This window comes from Ambystoma mexicanum, chromosome 12, assembly GCF_040938575.1.
Source record: "Ambystoma mexicanum isolate Mex_15411 chromosome 12, UKY_AmexF1_1, whole genome shotgun sequence".
In the NCBI taxonomy this organism is placed as follows: domain Eukaryota; kingdom Metazoa; phylum Chordata; class Amphibia; order Caudata; family Ambystomatidae; genus Ambystoma; species Ambystoma mexicanum.
This window is the reverse complement of record NC_090936.1, coordinates 281863863-281888024: the sequence shown is the minus strand read 5'-3', so window position 1 is coordinate 281888024 and position 24162 is coordinate 281863863. Positions and strand designations below refer to the sequence as shown.

At 43.0% G+C, this 24162-nt stretch overlaps 1 protein-coding gene across 2 annotated transcripts in view; it reads left to right on the top strand.

Moving 5' to 3' along the window:
* The window catches only part of GYS2 (glycogen synthase 2), a 919141-nt gene extending 898392 nt beyond the window's left edge, over nt 1–20749 (top strand). For both annotated transcript variants that reach the window (XM_069628441.1, XM_069628442.1), the window contains 2 exons: nt 6904–6984; nt 17687–20749. In XM_069628441.1, the coding sequence (XP_069484542.1) occupies nt 6904–6984; nt 17687–17914 (309 nt within the window). In that variant the 3' untranslated portion in view covers nt 17915–20749. The remainder of the gene's footprint in view (nt 1–6903; nt 6985–17686) is intronic.
* Nucleotides 20750–24162: the final 3413 nt, after the last annotated feature.

Here is a 24162-nt window from a genome sequence, read left to right as displayed (position 1 = left end):
TCCACATGAGGTGTCAGATTTAAATACAAATCTTGTTGTAAGAGATGGGAATTGAAATGTATGCAGGTGTCTTGATGTTTGAGGTTGTGTCCTTGCATAATTTTGAGGGGAATAGTGAATCCTCGAACCTGTCCTGGGATGGTATCCTCTTCTTGCACTTGTACTTCAACTGCAAAATGCAGCAATTGAGCTGACTGGAATATGTTTTCAGCATTGTCAAAGCCCACGGGGTTAGGTGACCAGAATGTATTATTAATTAAATCCAAATTGATAGCGAATTGGTTGAGAATGTCACCATCTAATTGTAAGGTGGAAGGGACTTCTCTCACAATCCAACAATTGTGTTCTATGCTTTTGTTGCCAATGGACATTTTTAGCATACACCTGCTAGACAGTAAATATTTGGGGTTTGTGGGAATGGTCTGATCTTTTGGGAGTTCCCTGAATAATCCTATGCTGATTGAGCTTTTTCCTTTATTGAGGCATACTCTGGCTAGCACAGGCAGGAGCCTGTGCTAGCCAGAGTATGCCTCAATAAAGGACGCCCTCATTTATCTGAATGGGAAGAAACAACTGTTTTCCCTTTTTCTGAATGTCTGTCAGATGTTTGAGCTAGATCTCCATTGTCTTTTTTCAATGGACTCTGTGTTTCTTCTGACTTTTCACTAATGTACAATTTCAGGGTGTTTCCGTCTAGTGTGGAATGCCACTTACAACGGGAAGCAAGGTTGATTTTCAAGAATGGGGGTGTGTTCCCTTCACCAGTCTGTTCTCCTACAGAGATGACAGTGATGTCTGGGACCTGATTATTCTGGAAATGGAATTCCACTTTCTCAGACTACCGTTTGATTAAACGGCAGATAACATTCAAGCTTACATAATTGGTACTCATTTTTAGTTTTATAGGCTAGTTAGTCTAGGTCCAGAGGACCTTGTTTACTCAGTCGATGAGAGGTGATAAGCTCCAAAGTAGATTGCTCCACAGTAAACAAGGTGTGCCCTCTGGAGTCACAACTATCACTGGATAGTTCAATTGCTATAAAAGCATGCAGCATTGTTGAGGCAAAAACAACAGGAGAAAGCGTTGCAAGAGTGAATATCATAGCTTGCAAATGTGTGCCCTGTAAAAGTGAGCATTACCTTCAGAGGGTGCTGCGGTTTCAGTCAACATCACTTTGCATGCTTGCACCTATAGACCCGTAATTATAATGGGAACATTGAAACTGCAAACCCCACAATGCATAGTGCTCTTTGCCAACATGCTGGATTCTAAATTTCACACCTGACACCCTTTATTCCCCAAATGATATTCTAATCAATGAAGCACGTCATGTACAGATTTGCAAAGAGGAAAGTTTGGGATGTATGATTGGTTATTTATAATATGCTTAACACCGAAGAGGTTTCTAAGCGCAGACCCAGAATTCGAACCTTTGTTGCTCTGCGTCGTCTTACTTCCGACACAAGTGCGTTGCCACTGAGCTATACTACCAGAAGGAAGGCAGGTGAAGTAGTGAGAGTATCTGTGTTCTCGGCCTTACAGCCACACCACCAGATCTGGATATAGTGAGAGTATCTGTGTTCTCGGCCTTACAGCCACACCTCCAGATCTGGATTGATTGTGTGCTGCTCCTGGAAGACGTTGGCCATTCAGTTAAAACCCTGTGGTAACCAAAAGCTCCATATGGGGTACTTTGGGGGTAGGATAGCTCAGGGGCAACGGAAGCAAGACAACACAGCGCAGCAGAGATTCGAATCCCAATCCCGTGCTTAGAAACCACTAGTTGGTATTAAGCGCCTTATAAATGAACAATTATAATTCTAATTGGTAGATGCAAATTCGGTCTGGACTTTACTCTCCATCACATTATCAGTAAAGTTGAAAGTGGAGATTTGGACTCCATAGTGTTGTCTCCATGTTAGGCATTGGCAGCCAGTATTAGGTTTGCTCAATCATTAGAGAATAATTGAACTGCGTGTAGAAGAGAAATGCTTCTCACTGGGAACTGATATATATTCCAACCGTTTGATACATGCTTGATAAATGCTAAGCAAGCATTCCTCTTAGTCTATGGCAGGATCAGGAGGTTGATGGGTACAGTGGGCATGATCCAGGTCTTTCAGTAGACTGGCTGTCAGTCTGTGCTGGAAGACATGGACAGGAATATGCTCGTTTATGCCTATCAAACTATTGTGACAAACTGGAGCTTACTGGGAAAAGGTAATGGCCACATGAGAATTATTGTGTTGATCATCACGTGATCTGACCAACAGTACTCAGACCTTAGAAAAAGAGGTAGTGAGGGGAAATGTTGAAATTCATCAAATGGTGAAGGGGCCTGGCAGGAATGAGGAGCACAGCCTCACTCTCACAGGGAGCCACCAGAGAACTCAGACCAAGAGCTGGTGTTTCTCATATGAAACACCAAGACAGAGATGCTGTCACTAGAGAGAACTCATGCAAATCAGAACGCTAACCGAAACTTGTGAACAGCAGAGTAGAAGTGAGGGGAGAGGCGGCTGGCTGAGAGGATGGCGCACACTCTGCCACAGAGACTGTCACAGGTTGAAGGAAGAGACCAATGGACACAAATCTTGCCAACAGCGAAAATTCAGTAGGACCAAGTGAGAGGACCCATGCTCTCTGGTGAGAAGGAAGTATGAGGAAACTAAAGGGGCAAAGATGGAGAGCACGTAAAATCTGTGCAAAGAAGCCCCATTTGGAAAAGGATGTTGTGGGGAACCAGATACCGTACCTCTGTCCCATATGGCAAAGGGGCGTGAGTAGTGAAAATTAAGAGTGTGAGAAAGAATATATGCTGAGACACCTAGGGCCTCATTACACGGATGGCGCTAAGGAATTACTGGCACCGGTAAGGGCACCAGTGCCGGTAATCCCTTAGCGCCATACTACGAGGTCCCTCAGCGGGTCCCGTCCTTAACGTGTGGCTAGACCACACGTTAAGGAAGGGACCCGCTGACGGACTTCAGGGCGTTATTTGCTCCTTCCCCATACCCATTGAGCCCTATGGGGGCTCTAATGGGAATGGGGAAAGGCCTTGGTGAATGGGGAATTACCACCCGCCAACCTTGGAATGGGGCGGTAATTCCCCCATTCAACAAGGCGGAATCGTTAAAATACCGGCGGGCCATGGTTACCGCCGTCCGTGTAATGAGGCCCCTAGTCTTATGCCCTGAAGTTAAAAGACTTCAACAGCAAAATACTGGAGCATAAAGTCCAGGCCAGGTCTGTCAAATTCTCAGTGTGAGAGAATGAATGCATCCTGGGAAACATAGCTACGTGGCCTGAAGCCAGTAGACTTGAAAACTTAAAATACTGCAAAATTACTCCAGGCCAAATCTGACAAACATAAGAGAACTGAAACATGTTGGGACACGTACTCCAATGTCCTTGAGTAAAGAGATTTGAAAAATTCAAAAGATATGAATTAGAGTCCAGGTAAATTTTGATAAATATGAAGAACAAGAAAAGTGAAGCATGCTGGCAAAGCAAAGTCTACTCCAAGTCTAACATTCACTGAAGTTATACAAAGTGATATATGTTTTCAAGCCAAGTCCTAAATATAAAATTCATTGAAGGAATACAAACTTATGACAGTTGATGCTAAATCTAGAAAAGATTAAGACGGCACACGTTGGAAAACAATGTCTAATTCCCATCGAAAGACACTATAACTCCAAATGCAAAAAGCCTGATGAAAGCTAAGTAGAACTGGAAACTGAATAAAGAATATCACACACCAACACTGAAAAAGTGAACCTGACTGAGAAACACAGAGACTTCACAAAGAGGTGAAATAGGTTGTTGCTAACCATAGTGGAAGCCAGTGGATTCAAAGAAGCCATCGTGGATCCAGTTCAAAGGTCACATTGCGTTCCGGAATAAAGGTTCCAGCCTATGTGTAAATAAAATACTTTATTTTGCTTTACAGCTCCAGTCCATATTTTATGTTGTTAGGGAATATTGTGACATTATTTAGCAACTTCCTGTAGTCCATAAAAGTATTAATTTTGTATTTTGTATTTGTAGTTGGTTGGAACTTTACAAGCTATGAAACAAGCTGCAGAACAGAGGAGAGAGAAAGGGGAGATAATTTAAACCAACTTCATTATAAAGTGTGGTGGAACTCAATTTGTAACATCCATACATTGGAAAGATGTAATGCCTCTAATCCTCTTTTACTATCAAAGCATGAGCTGAAAAGGCAGCCTTTTCCAGGTTTCTTAGCTTGTGTAGCCTCTAGTTAATTAATAATGAATGAATAGAAAATCTGCACATCATCTCCCTGCAACTCCCTCCCCTCTCCTTCGTACATGTTTTGTTGGTTTTGTTCAGTGTGTGTCATGTTCTTTCACTTAGTCAAAATTCTGAGTTTCATATATCTAGATCTCCTATTCATACATGGCCTCATATATTCTAATGTTCATTTTTGACTGCAGATTTGTTGCATTATAAATGTGATTCACAAATTTGGTTGTAATCCACATATACCTTGTATGTTTTCGTTTGCCTTAAATAAAACGTTTAAACAAATAAAAAGAATACATTTGTTTGGCTAGAGTAGAAGAAATTGTTCCAAGCAGCAGCAAATGTTCAGGCTGGTATGCAGCTAGACATCTTTGTTTCTGAAGTCCTGAAAAAGTTCCTACACAAAATGCAATCCCTAGTATTTGAAAATATTAAGCTCCAAAGTAAAGAATATATTTGATCATAATGGAACATTTTTGTCCTAGAATACACTGCTCTCCACTAGCTTGATAGGAACAGGAAAGTGAGTTTAGTGTTGAGGTAACACGAAGGATCTGCCACTGATCTGCATGTCCTCCTGCTCTCTGCCTCCATCCTGAAGCTTAATATGCCCAATTCTGCAAAGCACTATGCAGCTTCCCACTCTCCTTCTCTCACAGTGTCTGCAGCTTTACCCACACCTTGATGTCTTGGTTGCCTTCTCTCTATCCATGGTCTATTGTCACCCTTCCCCATCCCAAACACATGTTAGGTTTCCATATCTCGGTACACCACTATCACATCAATATATACATCTGTAGTGTGCTTGGGGATGCTGGCCACCTAGAAGCAAAGCCTGCGATAGATCTGGCAGGGTTGTGCACTTCTCCACATCAGGGCAGAAGAGGCATTGTCCTGCCTCTGCCACAAGCCATTGCCCATCACAAGCAGACACAGGATCAGAAAAAGCTATGGGAAAGGGAATAATATGTGTCCACTTGCAGAGAAACCTACTTTCACTGATAATCACTGAATACACTGGCACTACTGAGGTACTAATGGGCAGTGGTGCCCTGGCCTCTGGCAATGAGTAGAATTGATGGACACGTAGGATCCTGGCCTTGGTGGTGGGCATTTGTGCCCTTTGTTCTAGGCACCTTGACTCTGGCAATAAACCATGTAAGCTGTGAGCTTCTGAAACTACTGGGCAGTGTGGTTTCTTGCACTGTGGGGCACAATGGGCCTCATTACGACCCTGGCGGTATGGGGTTAACGGCGCCGGTAGAGGTGCCAGCGCCGTTAACCCCATACCGCCTCATTACGAGGTCCGCTCGCGGGACCTGCTCAGGATGCCTGGTTTTACCAGACGTCCTTAGCAGGTCCCACGAGCGGCCCAGCATGCTAACAACGAGCTCAAGCCCGCCCCCATGGGGGCTCAAATGGGAATGGGGATGGACTGAGTCCCCTGAATGTGGAATTACCGGGCCCTCCTAGGTCAGAATGGCCTGGTATTTCCCCATTCAGGGAAACCGGACCCGAGTTTGGGGGTAGCCATGCCCTTGTTAAGGGCATGGATACCCCCAAACTCGTAATGAGGCCCAATGATTGATTGTCATTTCCCTGATTAAATCAGATGAGCTCTGGCAGCCATGCACTGAAATATTTAATCCTGGTGTTACTTACACTTAATGCTGTTCTTGTGGTCCATCTGCATCCTGATAGTCACCGCTGTGGTACCAGGCTAAAATAAACAGAAGTGCGGATAACAGACACCCTTGTCCGGTTCCGTGTGATATCGGAAACTGTTTGGTAAAGGTATTATTGATAAATATTCTAGTTGAGGGTGTATAATATAAAAGGGAGATGAGTGTAGAAAAGGTGGGGCTAACCCCATGCCATGAAAGGGATTCAAATAGAAAGGGCCATTCAACTCTGTTGAATGCTTTCTCAACATCTAAGGCAAGGATGATAAAGTAGTGAGGTGAATTTTGCACATGTGAAAGAGTTTTGAAAAGGATCCTTGCATTGGATGAGGCATATCTTCCTTTGATGTAACCCGTTTGATTTACATTAATTAATTTGTGCATTTTAACAAGTCGATTAGCAATTACTTTGGCTAGGATTTTAGAATCAGAATTGATTAAAGAAATAGGACGATAATTTTTGACTAACAAAGGGCCTTTGTCCGGTTTGGAGAACAGAATTAGTAAGGCTTCTCCAAAGGATCCGGTGCTGGAACCTAACATAAAGAAATGGTTATAAATTTCAAGTAGTTTATGGGAGAGAAAGGTAGAAAAGGAGCAATAAAAATCAATAGGGAATACATCAAGTCCTGCAGCTTTACCAACTCTAAGGTCTAGGATAGCTTTTTGAATTTCTTGTAATAAAATGGGGGCATCTAAAAAGGAAAGATCTACAGCATTGTCAATAATGTTCGTGTTTGAGCAGAGATAGTTAGTAATATTTTCATTAAGAATGGTTTGATCAGTTCAGTAAAATTCAAAGAAAGTATCGTTGATTTGAGAGCGCTTAGGGTCTACATGTCCATCCTGTCAGCGTGTTAGCCACGCCCCTTTATATATTATTTCTAACCCAGCGTACACTCACCCAATCCTTGATTTTTGTAACATTAATGTTTGTCTGTTTTTCACTAGTTCTACAAGCATGCCCGCCACCTCACTCTAAGCAGAGCATTTCCAGACAAGTTTGGGATGGAACCACATGCACCGCCAAAGGTAAATTCACTATTGTTCCTATTGTGATTTTAAGATATTTCAAGATTTTAAGTGATTGTACTTATTTCTCTTTCACATTGGATCAACTAGTAGTTGTAAGCATGATTGCTCTATGTGGTCATATTAAAGAAGTGTTATTGTGCATCATTTAAAAAAAATCTCTTGAAGGCTTACATGGGCTCCTACTCATTTAGGAGGACATACGATAGACTGGGTATGTGCCCATGGCAAAGCCACGAATAAGCTAAACATCGTCCCTTGGCCTTGGTCAGATAATTTCTTTATCAAGTTCATGCTGCCTACCATAGGCTTGGAACCGAAACTGCATCCCCCTATACTGTGACTACTAAATGCGATATGTTTACCAAAACTGCTCTCCTTCCCTTGCTGAGCGCCTCCTGAGAGCCGCTTGATACATTTGCATCCACACAAGATATGGCTGAGCATTATCATCAGTCTTTACTGACAGCCATCGCTAAGATTGCTCTGCTGAAATGATGTAAGTTCTGTACTGAGGTTAATAAACAAAGCTGGTTCACGCCAACACTATATAAACTACGAACAGTAAAAAATAAAGTCTACGGAAATTGCCTTAGAACGTTGTCACCTATTGACAAGGAAGGCTTGTGAACCATATCTAAATAATATAAGAATGCTCTTATCAAAGCAAAAAAGGGAATATTATGAACATCGAATTGCCTCCGCAGACACCGATTCAAAAGAATTGTTAACAATTCTGTGAGATCTGGAGTCTCCAGATGTAAAAGCACATAGCATCATCTTGAAAGATGACTCTTGGTGTACATCCATACAGGAAGCCCTTACAAATAAAATGCTCGCACTGCAGTAGGTAATAGCAAAAAGGAATACATCCATGCCCCTACAAACTGGAAATAGGGACCCATCTCCATTAGATTGTCCTCCATTAGAATTCTCTGAGGTCTCAGAATAAGATGTTATAGCTATCATTTCATTAGCTCGCTAAACCCCACGACCTACAAAAGCAACCTCTGCCCTGCAGCTTTTTTTTACGACGGCACAACTGTTTTAGTAAGCCTCATTACTAAATATATTAATGCCTCCTTTAGGATGGTTTTAATCCCTTCATCAGTCAAACAAGCCTGGACTACTCCTCTGCTGAAGAAAACATCTCTTGATGCTAGAGTGGCTGCCAACTATCGGATGATAGCAAACTTGCCCTTCTTACTAAAAAGATTTGCTTATTTGCAATAACAGCCATGTCTAGAAAAAAATAATCTATTTGGTCATAGGCAATCGGGTTTCAGAACGGCCAATGGTACAGATACCACCCACCCTACTTGATCTTAAATCCGGCATGGTACAGATTATGGACAAAGGCGGTCTAGCATTACTGATGCTACATTATCTTTCAGCTGCCTTTGATTTGGTAGACCATGAGATATTAGTTGACAGCCTAGCGTCTCAGCTAACTTCTCAGCAGGTGCTGCTAACTGGATTCTTTCTTTTTATCAGAGCGTTCCGCCAGAGTCTTTAATTTGGTAGACCATAAGATATTAGTTGACAGGCTAACGTCCTCAGCTAACTTCTCAGCAGGTACTGCTAACTGGATTCTTTCTTTTTATCAGAGCGTTCCGCCAGAGTCTTTGATTTGGTAGACCATAAAATATTAGTTGACAGGCTAACGTCCTCAGCTAACTTCTCAGCAAGTACTGCTAACTGGATTCTTTCTTTTTATCAGAGCGTTCCGCCAGAGTCTTTAATTTGGTAGACCATAAGATATTAGTTGACAGGCTAACGTCCTCAGCTAACTTCTCAGCAGGTACTGCTAACTGGATTCTTTCTTTTTATCAGAGCGTTCCGCCAGAGTCTTTGATTTGGTAGATCATAAAATATTAGTTGACAGGCTAACGTCCTCAGCTAACTTCTCAGCAAGTACTGCTAACTGGATTCTTTCTTTTTATCAGAGCGTTCCGCCAGAGTCTTTAATTTGGTAGACCATAAGATATTAGTTGACAGGCTAACGTCCTCAGCTAACTTCTCAGCAGGTACTGCTAACTGGATTCTTTCTTTTTATCAGAGCGTTCCGCCAGAGTCTTTAATTTGGTAGACCATGAAATATTAGTTGACAGGCTAACGTCCTCAGCTAACTTCTCAGCAGGTACTGCTAACTGGATTATTTCTTTTTATCAGAGCGTTCCGCCAGAGTCTTTAATTTGGTAGACCATAAGATATTAGTTGACAGGCTAACGTCCTCAGCTAACTTCTCAGCAGGTACTGCTAACTGGATTCTTTCTTTTTATCAGAGCGTTCCGCCAGAGTCTTTGATTTGGTAGACCATAAAATATTAGTTGACAGGCTAACGTCCTCAGCTAACTTCTCAGCAAGTACTGCTAACTGGATTCTTTCTTTTTATCAGAGCGTTCCGCCAGAGTCTTTAATTTGGTAGACCATAAGATATTAGTTGACAGGCTAACGTCCTCAGCTAACTTCTCAGCAAGTACTGCTAACTGGATTCTTTCTTTTTATCAGAGCGTTCCGCCAGAGTCTTTAATTTGGTAGACCATAAGATATTAGTTGACAGGCTAACGTCCTCAGCTAACTTCTCAGCAGGTACTGCTAACTGGATTCTTTCTTTTTATCAGAGCGTTCCGCCAGAGTCTTTGATTTGGTAGACCATAAAATATTAGTTGACAGGCTAACGTCCTCAGCTAACTTCTCAGCAAGTACTGCTAACTGGATTCTTTCTTTTTATCAGAGCGTTCCGCCAGAGTCTTTAATTTGGTAGACCATAAGATATTAGTTGACAGGCTAACGTCCTCAGCTAACTTCTCAGCAGGTACTGCTAACTGGATTCTTTCTTTTTATCAGAGCGTTCCGCCAGAGTCTTTAATTTGGTAGACCATGAAATATTAGTTGACAGGCTAACGTCCTCAGCTAACTTCTCAGCAGGTACTGCTAACTGGATTCTTTCTTTTTATCAGAGCGTTCCGCCAGAGTCTTTAATTTGGTAGACCATAAGATATTAGTTGACAGGCTAACGTCCTCAGCTAACTTCTCAGCAGGTACTGCTAACTGGATTCTTTCTTTTTATCAGAGCGTTCCGCCAGAGTCTTTGATTTGGTAGACCATAAAATATTAGTTGACAGGCTAACGTCCTCAGCTAACTTCTCAGCAAGTACTGCTAACTGGATTCTTTCTTTTTATCAGAGCGTTCCGCCAGAGTCTTTAATTTGGTAGACCATAAGATATTAGTTGACAGGCTAACGTCCTCAGCTAACTTCTCAGCAGGTACTGCTAACTGGATTCTTTCTTTTTATCAGAGCGTTCCGCCAGAGTCTTTAATTTGGTAGACCATAAGATATTAGTTGACAGGCTAACGTCCTGAGCTAACTTCTCAGCAGGTACTGCTAACTGGATTCTTTCTTTTTATCAGAGCGTTCCGCCAGAGTCTTTGATTTGGTAGACCATAAGATATTAGTTGACAGGCTAACGTCCTCAGCTAACTTCTCAGCAAGTGCTGCTAACTGGATTCTTTCTTTTTATCAGAGCGTTCCGCCAGAATCTTTAGTGACTCCACAGCAACTGCTCCCATAATAATTGACTGTGCAATCTCTCGGGGCTCTTGCCTGTCCTCCACACAGAATATCTTTACCAAGCCACTTTTCGAAATTCTGGATGACTTGGGTGTTCTTTACACAAACTGTGCAGATGATACACAGGTATTACTAAAATAAACCACATCAATAAAATGAATCACCTTGGTCACAATTGGATGGCTTGTAACAAATTGGCCCTTAATGACTCCAAAACAGAACTGATGATTGTTGGTACTCAGTATAGGTTAAATAGGCTTTCACCTGAATGCAAGGAGCTTTCAATTGCTGGATGTACCATCCCAGTTTTACCCAAAGTCAACTAGATACCTCATTGCGTATGAAAACCCAAACGAATTATAGTGTGTCAACAACATCCTACTATCTTAAGCTACTATGCCATATTCGTCCTTTTTTATCAAACGAGAACTGTATCCATTTGGTGTGTGCTATCATCAGTGCAAAGATATATCACAACATTAGTAATGTGTATGGTTCATCACAGGACAATATGACCAAATTACAGACAGTGCAAAACAGTGCAGTATGAATTGTTGACCAACCAAGGCGCAGGGACCAGGTTAACGAAGCTTGTGCTTCCCATCATTGGCTTCCTGTTAGGGAGCATATTGCCTTTTGGGTTATTACCATTACCCATAAGTGCCTGTATGGAAGTGCTCCTGTCTATTTGCAAAATAGACTTGCTCTGAAGCTTAGCTCACATTTTTTGCGATCTAACCACTGTAAGCTCTTCGTGAAACCTTGTGCTAAACCTGCCAGAGCTGGATGTTTTGCTTTTGATTCCACTACACCTTATCTCTGGAACAGCCTTCCATCCAGCCTAAGAGAAATAGGCTCCTTGCCAATTTTCAAGAAAGCTCTAAAGACATTATTTCCCCCCCCTAATTCTTACCTCATCATACGCTTGAACATATATGAGAACCTTCCTTTGTATTTGCTTATTGGACTGACCATGTTTTTTTATGTTTACCCTGTTTTGGGCTGTGTTGCGGATTTCTTGCCGATGAGCCGCTGACGCGTTATAAATCAAAACTAAAACCCAACTCAGAGGCAACTTGGAAAATAGCGATATACAGTTTATTTTTCAAGTGGCGTAAAATCACACAGATTGTAATAAAACGGATGCAGGCAGGCTCTCAACCCATTCTTTACGCCCTGTGCCATTTTGCAAAAGATGTATTTCCTCGATGGAAAACGGTTACATAGCGGAAAATATGCTCCATGCAGGATAACTTCCGGTATCTAATTTTGATACTCGTGGAGATACTTCAATCCCTGTGAATCTGGCATGCTTTTTACTCCTGCGAAATTCAGGCAGAATCCATAGGGATTCATTGTAATTATGGCCACCATGCGCTTACATGGTGGACCGCATCACAGCTCTTTTCTGGTCAGGGTGGGAAAAAAAGGCTTGGGAAACTGGGACCATGCAGATTCCTGCGCCATATTACCACGCTGACCAGAAAAGTGTTTTAGAATCCAGCTATCTACAGTTGTGTTCCATTGAGGTAGCTTGCCTAGGGGTATGTTCAGTCTTTTGTATATGACTGTCAGTCTAGTTGTGTGCGCAAATGCTTGGATGCCACCGTGATTCCTATTGACTGTTCTACACTTGGATAATGCCTCTATTTGTCCCTGCAGTGAAAGGTTGTCAGCACAGTATTTGTGTCTGTTGTGTCCTTGTGTATAGCTGTGCGGAGGGTCCACCAGCTCAATATCAGACCATGAAGTTGTACCCTGATTCACCTAGTTGAAATGAGGGGGAGCAAAGAAGCCCAGGGTACCGCAAGCTCTGCGAGGCACCCATGCTACTCCAATGACCATTCGATCACCAACATCAAGGCGAGATTGGAGGCATTTCCACCCATTGTCTTTCAAGGCAGGATTATGAGTGATTTCAAGATTGGGTTTTTGAATGTTGCAAGTTATTATTAGCCACAAAGATCTTTGACCAACAATAACTCAATGCCCAAATCGAATGGGAACATGGTATGGCCTTGTATCATGTTTAGGCTTTGGCTCATAGCTGCACCTTTAGCAAGAGCAACGAGTCCAAACGTTATTGGTGTGAAGAGGAGTGGTGGCATTCATGGAGGTTTACAAGTGGACTTGTCAACTAACTAGGAGCTGCTTTTCTACGCTACCCAAACTCCCATTGTATTAAATGTATTTATAACATCCATCTCTGTCTACAAACCCCACCTCCCTCAAAGAAAATAGGTTAATTGCAGCTATTAAACTATCTTATTATCTTAGAGGAAGAGGATGAGAACCCCCACTGTGTTGGCGCGGGATTCCAGTAGTTGTCACCAGATAAGGTAGTGCATCTAGCACGAGTCAATGATGAGTCTCACTACTTGGTTATAAGTGTAGTCTTGGTTAATGTAGCATAATAATAATAATAATAATAATAATAATAATAATAATAATAATAATAATAATAATAATAAGATGGCACAATCTAAAGGGCATATGTGGTGCCAATCATGTGGAAAACGCCGACACCTGTTTCGACCCTGAGGTCTTTATCAAGGCTGTATGGTGACATTGCAATATTTATGTGGTGGTGGATGGCGAGTTGCCGTGAATAGTGATGCGAGTTGTTAAGAGGTGCATTGTCAGGTGGCATCAGAACATACATATTTCATTAAGGTAGAATAGTGACAACAAGGTGGGTGTGATGTGACGATATACACATGTAATAGTTAGGAATTGATACATTGGCAATAATCAGAGTAGAAATGGCCCAGTTGGGTACAATTGATAGTAGGCAGAAGGTACACCAAGGGGGGAGGAAAATGAATGGAGCATGAGTTAGCTAGGTAGAGCTCAATGCTGAGAAGAATTAATACAATGTGGGGAAGTTCTTGGTAGTTTAGTGTAGAATGAATCCTTAGTTAAGGAGGCTGAATTGCAGCTAAGGGGAAGAGAGAGAGAGAGAGAGAGAGAGAGAGAGAGAGAGAGAGAGGGAGAGAGAGAGAGAGAGAATTGATATTAATGTGACCGGTGTAGGTGCTGTGTGTTCCTATCTTTGGGAGGCTTGTGGCTGCAGGAATAGGTTGGGTTCAATAGTTTGGCGCTAAATAGCTGACGTGTGGCGCAGGAATCAAGGTCCTGCGGGGTCCAGTTACTGAAACATTTGTTTTTTTACATCTTCTGAACTGCTATGAAGGAAAGTTCACTGGCGATTGTTCTCGCTGGCTGTTCAATGTGGCGCCCTCAGATTCCATGTCTACACATCAGCAGGCAGCACCCTTTAAGATCCATTCATTGCCTTCCCCCTCACACCTCATTTCCTTGCTCATCGTTTTATGTAGCAGTAACTAAAACTCCCCTAGGGCAGTTCCAGACATTGTAAAAATGTAGACATTCAAAACTATAAAAGAGCGATAATGCAACACATGCTGTGTAGAAGTGATTTCCCTGACTTCATCCCGAGGCAGGGAGGCAACTCTTCAGATGTGAAAGCCGGCCTAGCAGGGCATTACCAGAGCTTTGAGCTATATGAAGGCAACTCCTTAGTCTCTTCTTTCGTCCTGGGTTTCCCGAAATCTGTCCTAAAGAACCTAAGAGCAGGAGGAGAACAAAGGCAAAAGAAGCACACAGAGCAGTGCCCAGGAATTGGGGCAGACAAGTGTGGAGAAGAGCAGAGCTAGCATCAAGGCAGGAATTCTGCTAACATCAAAATGGCGGCCAGGCTACATGAAAGCTCTGAGCCCTATGCAAAAGATACAGGGAACAAACAAAATGAATGTAGAGGCAAGGCATACAAAATGCTAGTGCAGAGAGCATTGGGAGAAAAGGCTGGTCAGGGTTGAGCAGGTTCATGCAACGTGAACCACCCATCAGCAGGTGAAGCGAGCCATAAGCACAAGGCAGGGGAGCAACCAGGGGTCCACCCAAAGAGCCTGACACTTGACCTATAACTCACTAGAAAAAAGGCCTTTTAATTCATAAATCACCTGGAGTGACTGACCCTACAGATGTGGCATGGGCTCTGACGGAGTCCTAGGATTTGGCCCAATTAGTCATCTAAAATGGAGACCACTGCTTGCCAGTGGGTAGGGCACAATGTGCCATAACTAGGGCAAGGAGGGCATCATAACACTTATCTAGGGAGGATGGGGAACCACATCCCTCACTGAGATTGCGAAGGGCACCACGTTCATTAATGAGAGTCGGAAGAGCACTGCATCTCCTATTAAGAGGGAGGACACCATTACCCTTACAGAGAATGAAAAGGGCAGCGTTTTCCTTGCAGAGAATGAGAAGGGCAGCATTTTCCTTACAGAGAATGAGAAGGGCAGCCTGTTCCTTGCAGACAATGAGAAGGGCAGCCTTTTCCTTACAGAGATTGAGAAAGGCAGCATTTTCCTTGCAGAGAATGAGAAGGGCAGCATTTTCCTTGCAGAGAATGAGAAGGGCAGCATTGCATTTTCCTTGCAGAGAATGGGAAGGGCAGCATTTTCCTTGCAGAGAATGACAAGGGCAGCATTGTCCTTGCAGAGAATGAGAAGGGCAGCATTTTCCTTGCAGAGAATGAGAAGGGCCGCATTTCCTTACTAGGCAACTGAGGCACTATAATTCTTGGATCAAGAAGAAGTGGGCTGTTCTCTTTCCCCCTGGCTTAGAGAACCTGGAAGATGCCAGGACCCCCAGCTAGAGGAGGGACACGGACACCTTGTCATGTGTCCGCCCCTCACACCCTTTTACTTAGAGTACAGCCAGATGGGAACCCATTGTTTAATTGGAGCATAAGAACCCCTAGGTCCCTTACGCGTTTCGATGGGCACCCTTTTCCTTCATTTGCTCGGAAGAGCAAACTGAAGAGTCTTGGGGAAACCCCTCCTCCAGGAGAGAAACCCCTCTCCCATCTATCGCAAAAATGCAAAACAGTTTTTCCAGGAATCCAAGCACTATTCTTCCCACCCTGACAATATTAACATGCATTTTATTCCCTGAGAGGGATTTCCAGTTATTTCATACATTATGCAGTAGATGCTATTTAATCCATCTAAACCCTGTTTTTTTTTTTTAAATAAACACTGTTTGACCCTATTTAGCTGGTCGATCATTGGCTGACTGAGATGTGTATCCCCCCACTGGGTTACTGGTGTAACATATGGTGATACATATTGAGATTTGGGTGAATAGTTCACACGTTAAGCGTTCACCTCAGACATGGGGCAATCCTGCAAGTTCGAATCCTGGTAGAGCTGACTCAGTCCTTCATCATTCTAAAATCAATACACTGAGTACAGTTGAATTGGTTGAAAATCGAACTTACAAGTAGTGGGAATCTAGATTGAAGTTTTACATACAAAAAAAACTTATTTGTGAAAAAAGAAGAGTGAAAAGCAGATGTAAAACGTGGGTCCCATCATATGTGTAGGCAAGATATTGTCAGGCAAACATGGATGCAGCAGTAAGCCTCCTGGTAACAGGGCGTTCGTGTGCCTCCGCCTTAGTAAAGCATTTCACTCTGGCTACACTGTGCAGTGGATCAGTAGACCACGGCCCAGGCTATGTTTCCAGGGACTTGATTCACATCAGGGCGTCTCTATATTCTAAGGGAGTCTCTAGAAAATAATGGCGTGCTGCACTCTGAGAGCAATCTAAGCGGATGGGGCAGGGAAGGGGTACACGATAGCACACCAGGGCTTTCCTGCTTGGTTAGGATAAAGGTCCCCCTTCTGCTTATCTGTTTCGCCTGCACGTTGAATAGAGTCACAGGCCCATTGTGCCCGCCACACTTCTTGACACTGTAAGCACAGACTAGCAGAGATGTGTCTCCCTCCTCGTTTCTTATCATTCTAAGCACAGTATCAGGGATATAACACAAACCTTACAATATGCCACTTCTAGGGATATACTGCCCCCACTTGCTCTCTATTGTAGACGTTACCCAGTATATAATGTACAGCCCTCGTCACCAGGAGTGCAATATACTCTTAGGGATATAGGCCCCATCTCACTGTGCTCCAGAGATAAAATGCACAGCTCGTTCCCGCAGCCAGTGCCAGATATTCTCAGCATCTCGTTGTGTAGCGCCCTTAGCAACCGTCTGGTTCATAGTGCTTCTTGGCTTCCCCCATCCCTGAGGCCTCTCGATCTCCTGTCTCCCAACTCTCATTGGCCAGTGTAATAAAATATCTGAAGCCTCGTAACATTTTATGTAGTTTATTGTATACGAGCCCCCGGAGCGTACGCTACCGGCAAGCCACCTTCATCAAAGCGACTCTAGAACCACCACACGCATTCCCAATACGTATGGTGGTTCCATTCGTATTGGGAAACATTCTACATAACACTAAATGACTACTTTAACAGCCAGTCAGTTCTCTTGGCCGCTCAGCTCCCTTAGGGCAGTCGGCTAATTTGGGACCCACAACTTTCTTGGCCTAGTCGCCTTTATTGGACTACTCAGCACTCTTGGGACTCTCAGCACTCTTGGAATGCTCCGCACTCTTGGATCACTCGTAGCTCTCGGGCACCTCACCCCTCTGAGATTCTTCAACCCTATTAGGTCAGTCAGAGTTCTTGGGCACAGCTCTCTTAGACCAGCGAGCCCCTCTATGACCTCATCTTTGTATTCCTTCTCAGCTGAATCTTGACAGTGCCGTACTTGCTCTTCTTTGCTTGAGCTCCATGCCCTGCAAGGAGACCCACGGATGTTCTGCCAGCTTCCCACCAGTGGATTCCTAGAGTAAAGCCACTGTAGTGTTAACTTAAAATAGGGTACTTTGCTAATGGAGAACCAGCTGATTTTAGAATCCACTAAACTCTAACCGAGGGCCAACATGTAGGCTGTGGTGAAGTTTCATATAGAATATTCTTTATTGGGGCATTTCAGGGTGCACATGGCATATTATGACAGCGCCGGAACACGTGAGGTTATAACTTACCATGGGGTGACTATGCCAGGCATATGATGCTTCCATTGGGGCCACCAAGGTTACACTTGACATATGAGTGCCTAAACCTGTTGTCTTTGCTAATGCTTGTTGTACTAGGACCCAGGGTTTAACAGTTGTTGTAGTGCTCTGTGTGTGTTTGCTGTTTGTGTGTTGACACATTCTTAATGTGTGTGTCTCCCTTTTCAACAGACAGAGGGATTCCGGTTTCCCAGGCCTTCCTCCGTGCCGCCATCGCCTTCAGTCTCCTTACATTCTAGTCCTCATCATAGTGAGGGGGAGGACGAAGATGATGATGACGAGGAACGGTATGATGAAGACGAGGAGGCCGAAAAGGACAAACAGAACATCAAGCTTCCGTTTTTGGTGGGACCGATGCCCAAAGGGAAGAAGAAGCAGCATGGAGAGTACCGCAACTGAATGCCAACCTGTCGCCATAGTAGTGCAAGTTCTGTGTTGGTAGAAAGGCAAACATGACAGCAATGCCTTTTAAAGAGTGTGGTTTTCTGTAAACGCATGTTAATGGTCTAACCCTAGCGCAGTGTTGAAGTTCAAGATCTCAAATAGAGCCTAAACTAAATGTGTGTGTTTGATGCTGAAGTCCCTATTTTAAACTAGCAACTCTTTCCAACCAAGCTGTACTACCATCATTTCTGGACCGCACTTTCTAAAGAGTAATAAACTGATAGACATGACTAGGATTTTCTGGTCTGATTTTGCAATGGTTACCAATCAGTGTATTCCAGGCAGCCTTTAGCCCAATGGACAAGCTCTTAATCTGTGCCCTAATTATCTGGCTGTTAGTATCTTGATTCAGAAAACTGCAAGATTTCCGATTCATAAAACGGGCTCCACAATGAGACTGTACACTCTTTTTGAAAATGGTCTCATGCAAATGAGCAAAAACTCCCTTACCCCTAGAATAGATTAGGCCCATCCAGTGTCGGGTGTGACAAAAGAAATATGCATGTGGTGTCAAGACAAGTGTTGGCCGGAAGGGAGTGTTTTGGGTGCATAATGGGAAATCGACTGCCCATCTCAATACATGCAAAGGAGGTGGGGGTCGGGGGGCAAGAGAAAACCACAGAACGGAAGTAAATAGAAAGGAAATATATTCCTAGATGCCGCGAGGGCAGGCGAGTCTGAGCAAAGCGTAAAGGAAACTAAGGCGGATTAAAACCACGAGTCTTTCAGAAAGGGTTTGAGGTTTTCCAGCATGAGTCAGCACGGGCCACTTCGCTGAGTGGGGTTGTTGTGCGGCATCTAGTTTGGTAATGAACATTTGTGTGCAAGTGTGGGGTCTGAAAAACTCTTTAGTGATTAATTCAATTATAGATAGTTCTGGTATAATCTATATTCGAAGTGTAACGTTTTTGCGACTTCAACCGCTCGTACATTCGTGTTAAGATAGAATTCCTACCTCAGCAAGGTCTTTCCTGTGAGTTCAAAAGTGCTTGATTAAGTGGTTACGCAACTGAGTCGGTGCCTGATTATGTGAGGGCACTCGCAAGGGCCACAAGGCTATTACGGCAACAGCTTGAGAGGGACTCTAAAAAGTTAGAAGTATGTGTAGATCAATCCATAGCAATAAATGGAACAAAGACCCCACTTGGTACAAAGAAGCAGAAGTACCCTAGTGCCAATGGCTCTAGCCTATACGTAATAACCGGCTGTGCGTGTCTGTAAATACAGTCGTGGTCAGGTTCATTCCTCAGATCTTCTGCTAGTGGATCATTAAGGGTAAGACTCAACACTGCAAACACCATCACACTCAGCACAGAGTTTGATTGCTCACTTGTGGCTTGGGTTCTTGTGTTCTGAATAGAAATATATCATTCTTGCTCCAATCATGTATCCCATTTGCCTTCTTTAAAGATGAAGTATGCTTTGGGATCCACGCGTCATTGAGTGCATGGAGGGAAGAGATCAGGGCTACTCATGTTCAGTAGCATTCTGCATCCTCTAGAGACTCTGCTGCGGAACAAGCAGCTCTAAGAGCAGAGCATTTCACTGGGCCGGTCAAGACAACACTGTTTCACTTCAAATGGACATGTGGTTTGGGATGGTGAGCAGTGAGAGAAGTGGTTTCTGCAGGAAACCTCGATCCACACTTCTAGTTGTTCAGTATTAACCCTGTATTAGATATCCAATGCCCTTGTGAGGAAAACATGGCCGGGCTGCATGGAAACCGGGGGCTGCTTACTAAGAGTCCAGCCAAGTAGACAGTTCCACAGGGGTTATAGCCAAGGATGATTAACACTGGTCTTCCCCTATTCAACCAGTGCAGGGGTCTGTAACCTTTGATTTTTCAGAGGTCGTGGGACCAATTGTCCATGATCCTGAGCAAGCATAGGCAATGGTTAGTGATTATGGGAGTTGTGGTCCAAATCATCTGGAGAGCTCCAGTTTGTATACTTTTGACAATGTGCATGCATCCCACTCTCAATAGGGCACCCATGGAGGCATGCTCATGGTTCCAGAACGTGTGTACCATTTTCAAAAATGATCTGTGAGTCATCAAAGTGCATGTAGCTAAAAGCCACATTGAAGGTCTGTAAGTGAGAGATTGATGGTGGAAGCTAAAGCGCTGGGGGTAAAAGGTATGCCTGGGGACAGCACTATGTATTGTCAGTGATACTGGTTAACACCCTGCGTCAACCGCCAAACCCAAATTAATTTGTAAAATGATATAGATTCTGTAGATCAAAATGTGATGATGTGAAAAGTGAAAATGACAGATTCTATTAATTGAGTTTTAGTGGTGCAGGTTTATATTTTTTTTTAAAGTTAGAAAATGTTTTCATTAACATAGTTGGAATTGCATTCAGGAAAGGCATATTACAATCTTAAACATCACTGTAATAGCTCTGTGACTACTTTTGAATGTATAGAAATATGCAATTATTGTAAGATGTATTACACAATCACTTATTGTCCTCGCAATAGATGTCTTGAAACTAGTTTGTAAATATGTCTGCTAGTACTGCTGCATTTCATTTCAAAAGTATCTCTATACAAGGAATATGTTATGCAACAGCGATGTGGAACAGCTCTCCAATTTACATGAATAGTTCTTCTGGGGTTGTATCTCAATAGGCGAGTCTATGTTGCGTGGGGCCTCTCATGTCATGAATGACAGAAGATCAGTGTGTCCGAAATCGTGCAAAATGTTAGCTGTCAACCACGCGGAAGAGGTGTATGTTGGTTAAGAGAAATATGTTGCAAATAAATATAAACGAACGTTTTTATCTCAAATCATTGTCTTGTCCTTTGCGAACCTGTTATGAATATAATCTACCTGGCAAGCCGGTGCCTACTACCATATAGGGTTTCAAAGAATGTTCCAGAGATCCACGGGGACTTTTGCAGAAACGTTTCCCGACACGTTAGCAGACATTCGTTTAAAGTTTTGCAGGGAAATTTTCAAAATCCATATTTATTTGTCTACTTTAGGTAATTTTATCGGTGTATTGTATAGCTCCAACACGCAATGGAAATTGTTTCGCAGCACAAAGCAAAATGGGAAAAGAATAGCATTACATTTTAAAAATCCAGGTATCATATGGAGTGGAGCACATAAGAACAAACATCTTGAACAATGAAGAAACATTAATAAGAAACCACTAAGTGCATCAGAGCAGCCTAACCGAAGTCTGTGGTGTCCCTGTAGGAGGGGATCATGAGATAAGTCAAAGGTCAGGGGTGGAGCCAGGAGGGGCAGGGAGGTCGTTCAACCCTGGTGCCCGGTGCACCCCTCCATGCCGCCCGCAGAGATGGGGCTCAGTCAGGACTGGCACTGAATGAGAGCTAGCCCTGATTACAAAAACACATGTGAGTGGCGCACCAACAAGTGCAGTGCGGCACTCATAGGGTCTGTTTTTTAAATATCATCAGGTCTGGGGGTCAGAGCTAACCGCCAGCCCTGGTGATGATGAAAATAAAAAAAATCCTGTAAGTAGGCATGCTGGCGATTTCAGGGTGCCATTCACAAGGTTGCCTTGGCAACCACGCTGGTGTTGCTACACATGGTGCCATCATGCCCAGGAAGATGTGCGCTGCCTGGCCATCAGTGGTGCCCCTAAAGAAAAGGTTAGTGTTGTTTGTATGTATGTATGTATGTATGTATGTATGTATGTATGTATGTATGTATGTATGGTTATATGTATCCATGTATATATGTGTATAATCATAGTATGTATATATGTATGTGTGTGATTGAATGTAATGCAGTGTGTGTGTGTGTGTGTGTGTGTGTGTGTGTGTGTGTGTGTGTGTGTGTGTGTGTGTGTGTGTGCGTGAATGACTGAGTCTAGCTGTGCACGATCTATGCCTGGTTATGTTGGATCAGACGGAGCGATTGTGTCTGGTTGTGAGTGTGTCCGTGGGTGTTTATCATCTATGCAACCGATTTGCAGTGACTAACCAGTAAAGTTGGTCACTTTAAATCCATTGCGGAGACTGCTGGCAGAGATAGGTTGTGGCACCAGCTTCATGCATCGGATTTAAAATGACGATTATTTTTTGTTGTTTTTGTTTTGTTTTATTGGTTTAGTACAACAAAACAAGCCTTTAACAATATTCCACCATTTACAACACATTTAATTTCATTATTCAGAGAAATAACAGTTCATTGCTTGATTGAAAGATACCCATTCCGTAGTTAAATTCAGAAGCGGGTAAATTCCAAAATTGATTTCTCCAAAATTTTAAGAGCCGCTATTGTCAGCCCAAGATTTCCTGCTGACGAAATTCCTTCCCACCAGTTTTCCTCTGTGATGGAGTCCAAAAGGGGTTTGTAAGGGCCCAATAATTGGCCACGTTTATCTATAAGAGCCAGACAAGACAGTACTAAATGTTGTAGTGTTTCCAAGCTGTCTTTACAGAACCTACAGGATCCATCTTTACGTTCGATCGGTTTCCTTTTAAGCATTACTTCTCTTGTCGGTAAGATATTCGTTCTACACCTCATAAGTAAGTCACGATAATGAGCTGAAGGAAACATTTGTAGATACTTAGGTGGATAGTTTAACTGCTTGGGTTCCCATGTTAGGTAGGTACCTGATTTATTATTGTATCTTGCTTCTAGAGCTTCGATCCAATCTTTTTCCTGTAGTAACTTCTTAACCTTCGTAGGATTTACCTTTAAGGTTTCTTTTTCTATGTTTAACTCCAGGAAATCCTTGCAGCAATTTTTCCAGTGTCTAAGATGTTTATCTGCCTTTGAAGTATTCAGGACCTTAAAGGGTGCTGTCGGAGTATGTATTCTACATTTCCAATAGAAGGAGATAGTTTTCCACATTACTATGGACGTCAGGGATTGGAATCTGAGTTCATGTCTAATCATATATCCTGGCAGGCAATTTGGCAAAATTAGGACTTTCCTCCAGAAAAAAACCTTCACAAATCTCCCATATCTTCCATGACAAATTCAAAAGTGACTCAACACCATACGTCGAAACAGTCACCACCTTCTGTTTGTAAAACGTTATAATAGGAATCATGGAATAAGTTCCATATCGATTGGGTATTGCTCTCCCTTGGTTCGTTAGTTTTACCAGTTTTTCTCTAATAACTTGGTATTGACTCCACTCATTCCTGTTCTTGTTAATGCTAACTACCAAGTAAATTATAGAATCCACTTTCTCTAGGTTTTGATCATTGACGATTAATGGCATAGATAGGTTGTCTCAACAATGCCAATAATGGTCACTTTAAATCATATGCATGAATCGCTTCAGCCTTTCTGCATGTGATTTAAAGTTACTAATAGTGGCATTGATAGATTGTATGCAGGGGCAGCTAAACAATATAGGACTTGCAGGTGCCGACCCAACAGAACCCTCACCCATCATGGAGGAGCCGCACCAGCCAGCAGCACTCCCTCTTGGCCCGACTTGAACTGCCAAAGGGAAACAAAGTTTCATTTTGACAGTTCATAACCCAAGCCACACATGTCCTAGGGGCTGTGCAAGTTTGGCAGTGTTTTGCTTCCCCGGGTTTGCATGGCCCTTTGGAGATGCAGGTTGGGGTACTGCACATTTGTATGTGCGAGGGGGTTCTCCTCACCTCCACACACATACACACGGAGCAGGGTGCCACATCATCAGTGTTTCGGCTCCTGTGTGCATGTGTGAATGTGTATGCACTTTTGTGTTTGTGCTAGGCTGTGGAGCGGGTGTCCGAGTTGGGGGCACATTAAAACACATTTTTACTGGCATCTATATTAGATTCAAAGTAGCAAATCAGCATCCTTTCTTTTATCAATCAGAGGTTATTACTTGGCTAGACTGACATTTTGGAGCAGCCAGTCTAGCCATTTCTTACTACGGCGTTACATTTTTTGTGCTGATATCTATAATAATACAAGCATGTTACGTGTTATTACTTGGCTAGACTGGCATTTTAGGGCAGCGAGTCTAGCCTTTACTTACTATGGCATGACTTTGTTTACTGGGCATCTATGATAAACTAAGCATGGTATGTGTTATTACTTGTTAGACTGGCATTTCAGGGTAGTGTAAGGAAGGCATGGTATCAACAGTAAGACAGACACAAGTGAACACAGTTCAAGGGTGTTTATTGAACTTCAAAAAGGGTTTGAAAAACACCTATCTAACCCTAAATCTACAGATGGGAGCAAGCTATGACCATCAAATAATAATAACACA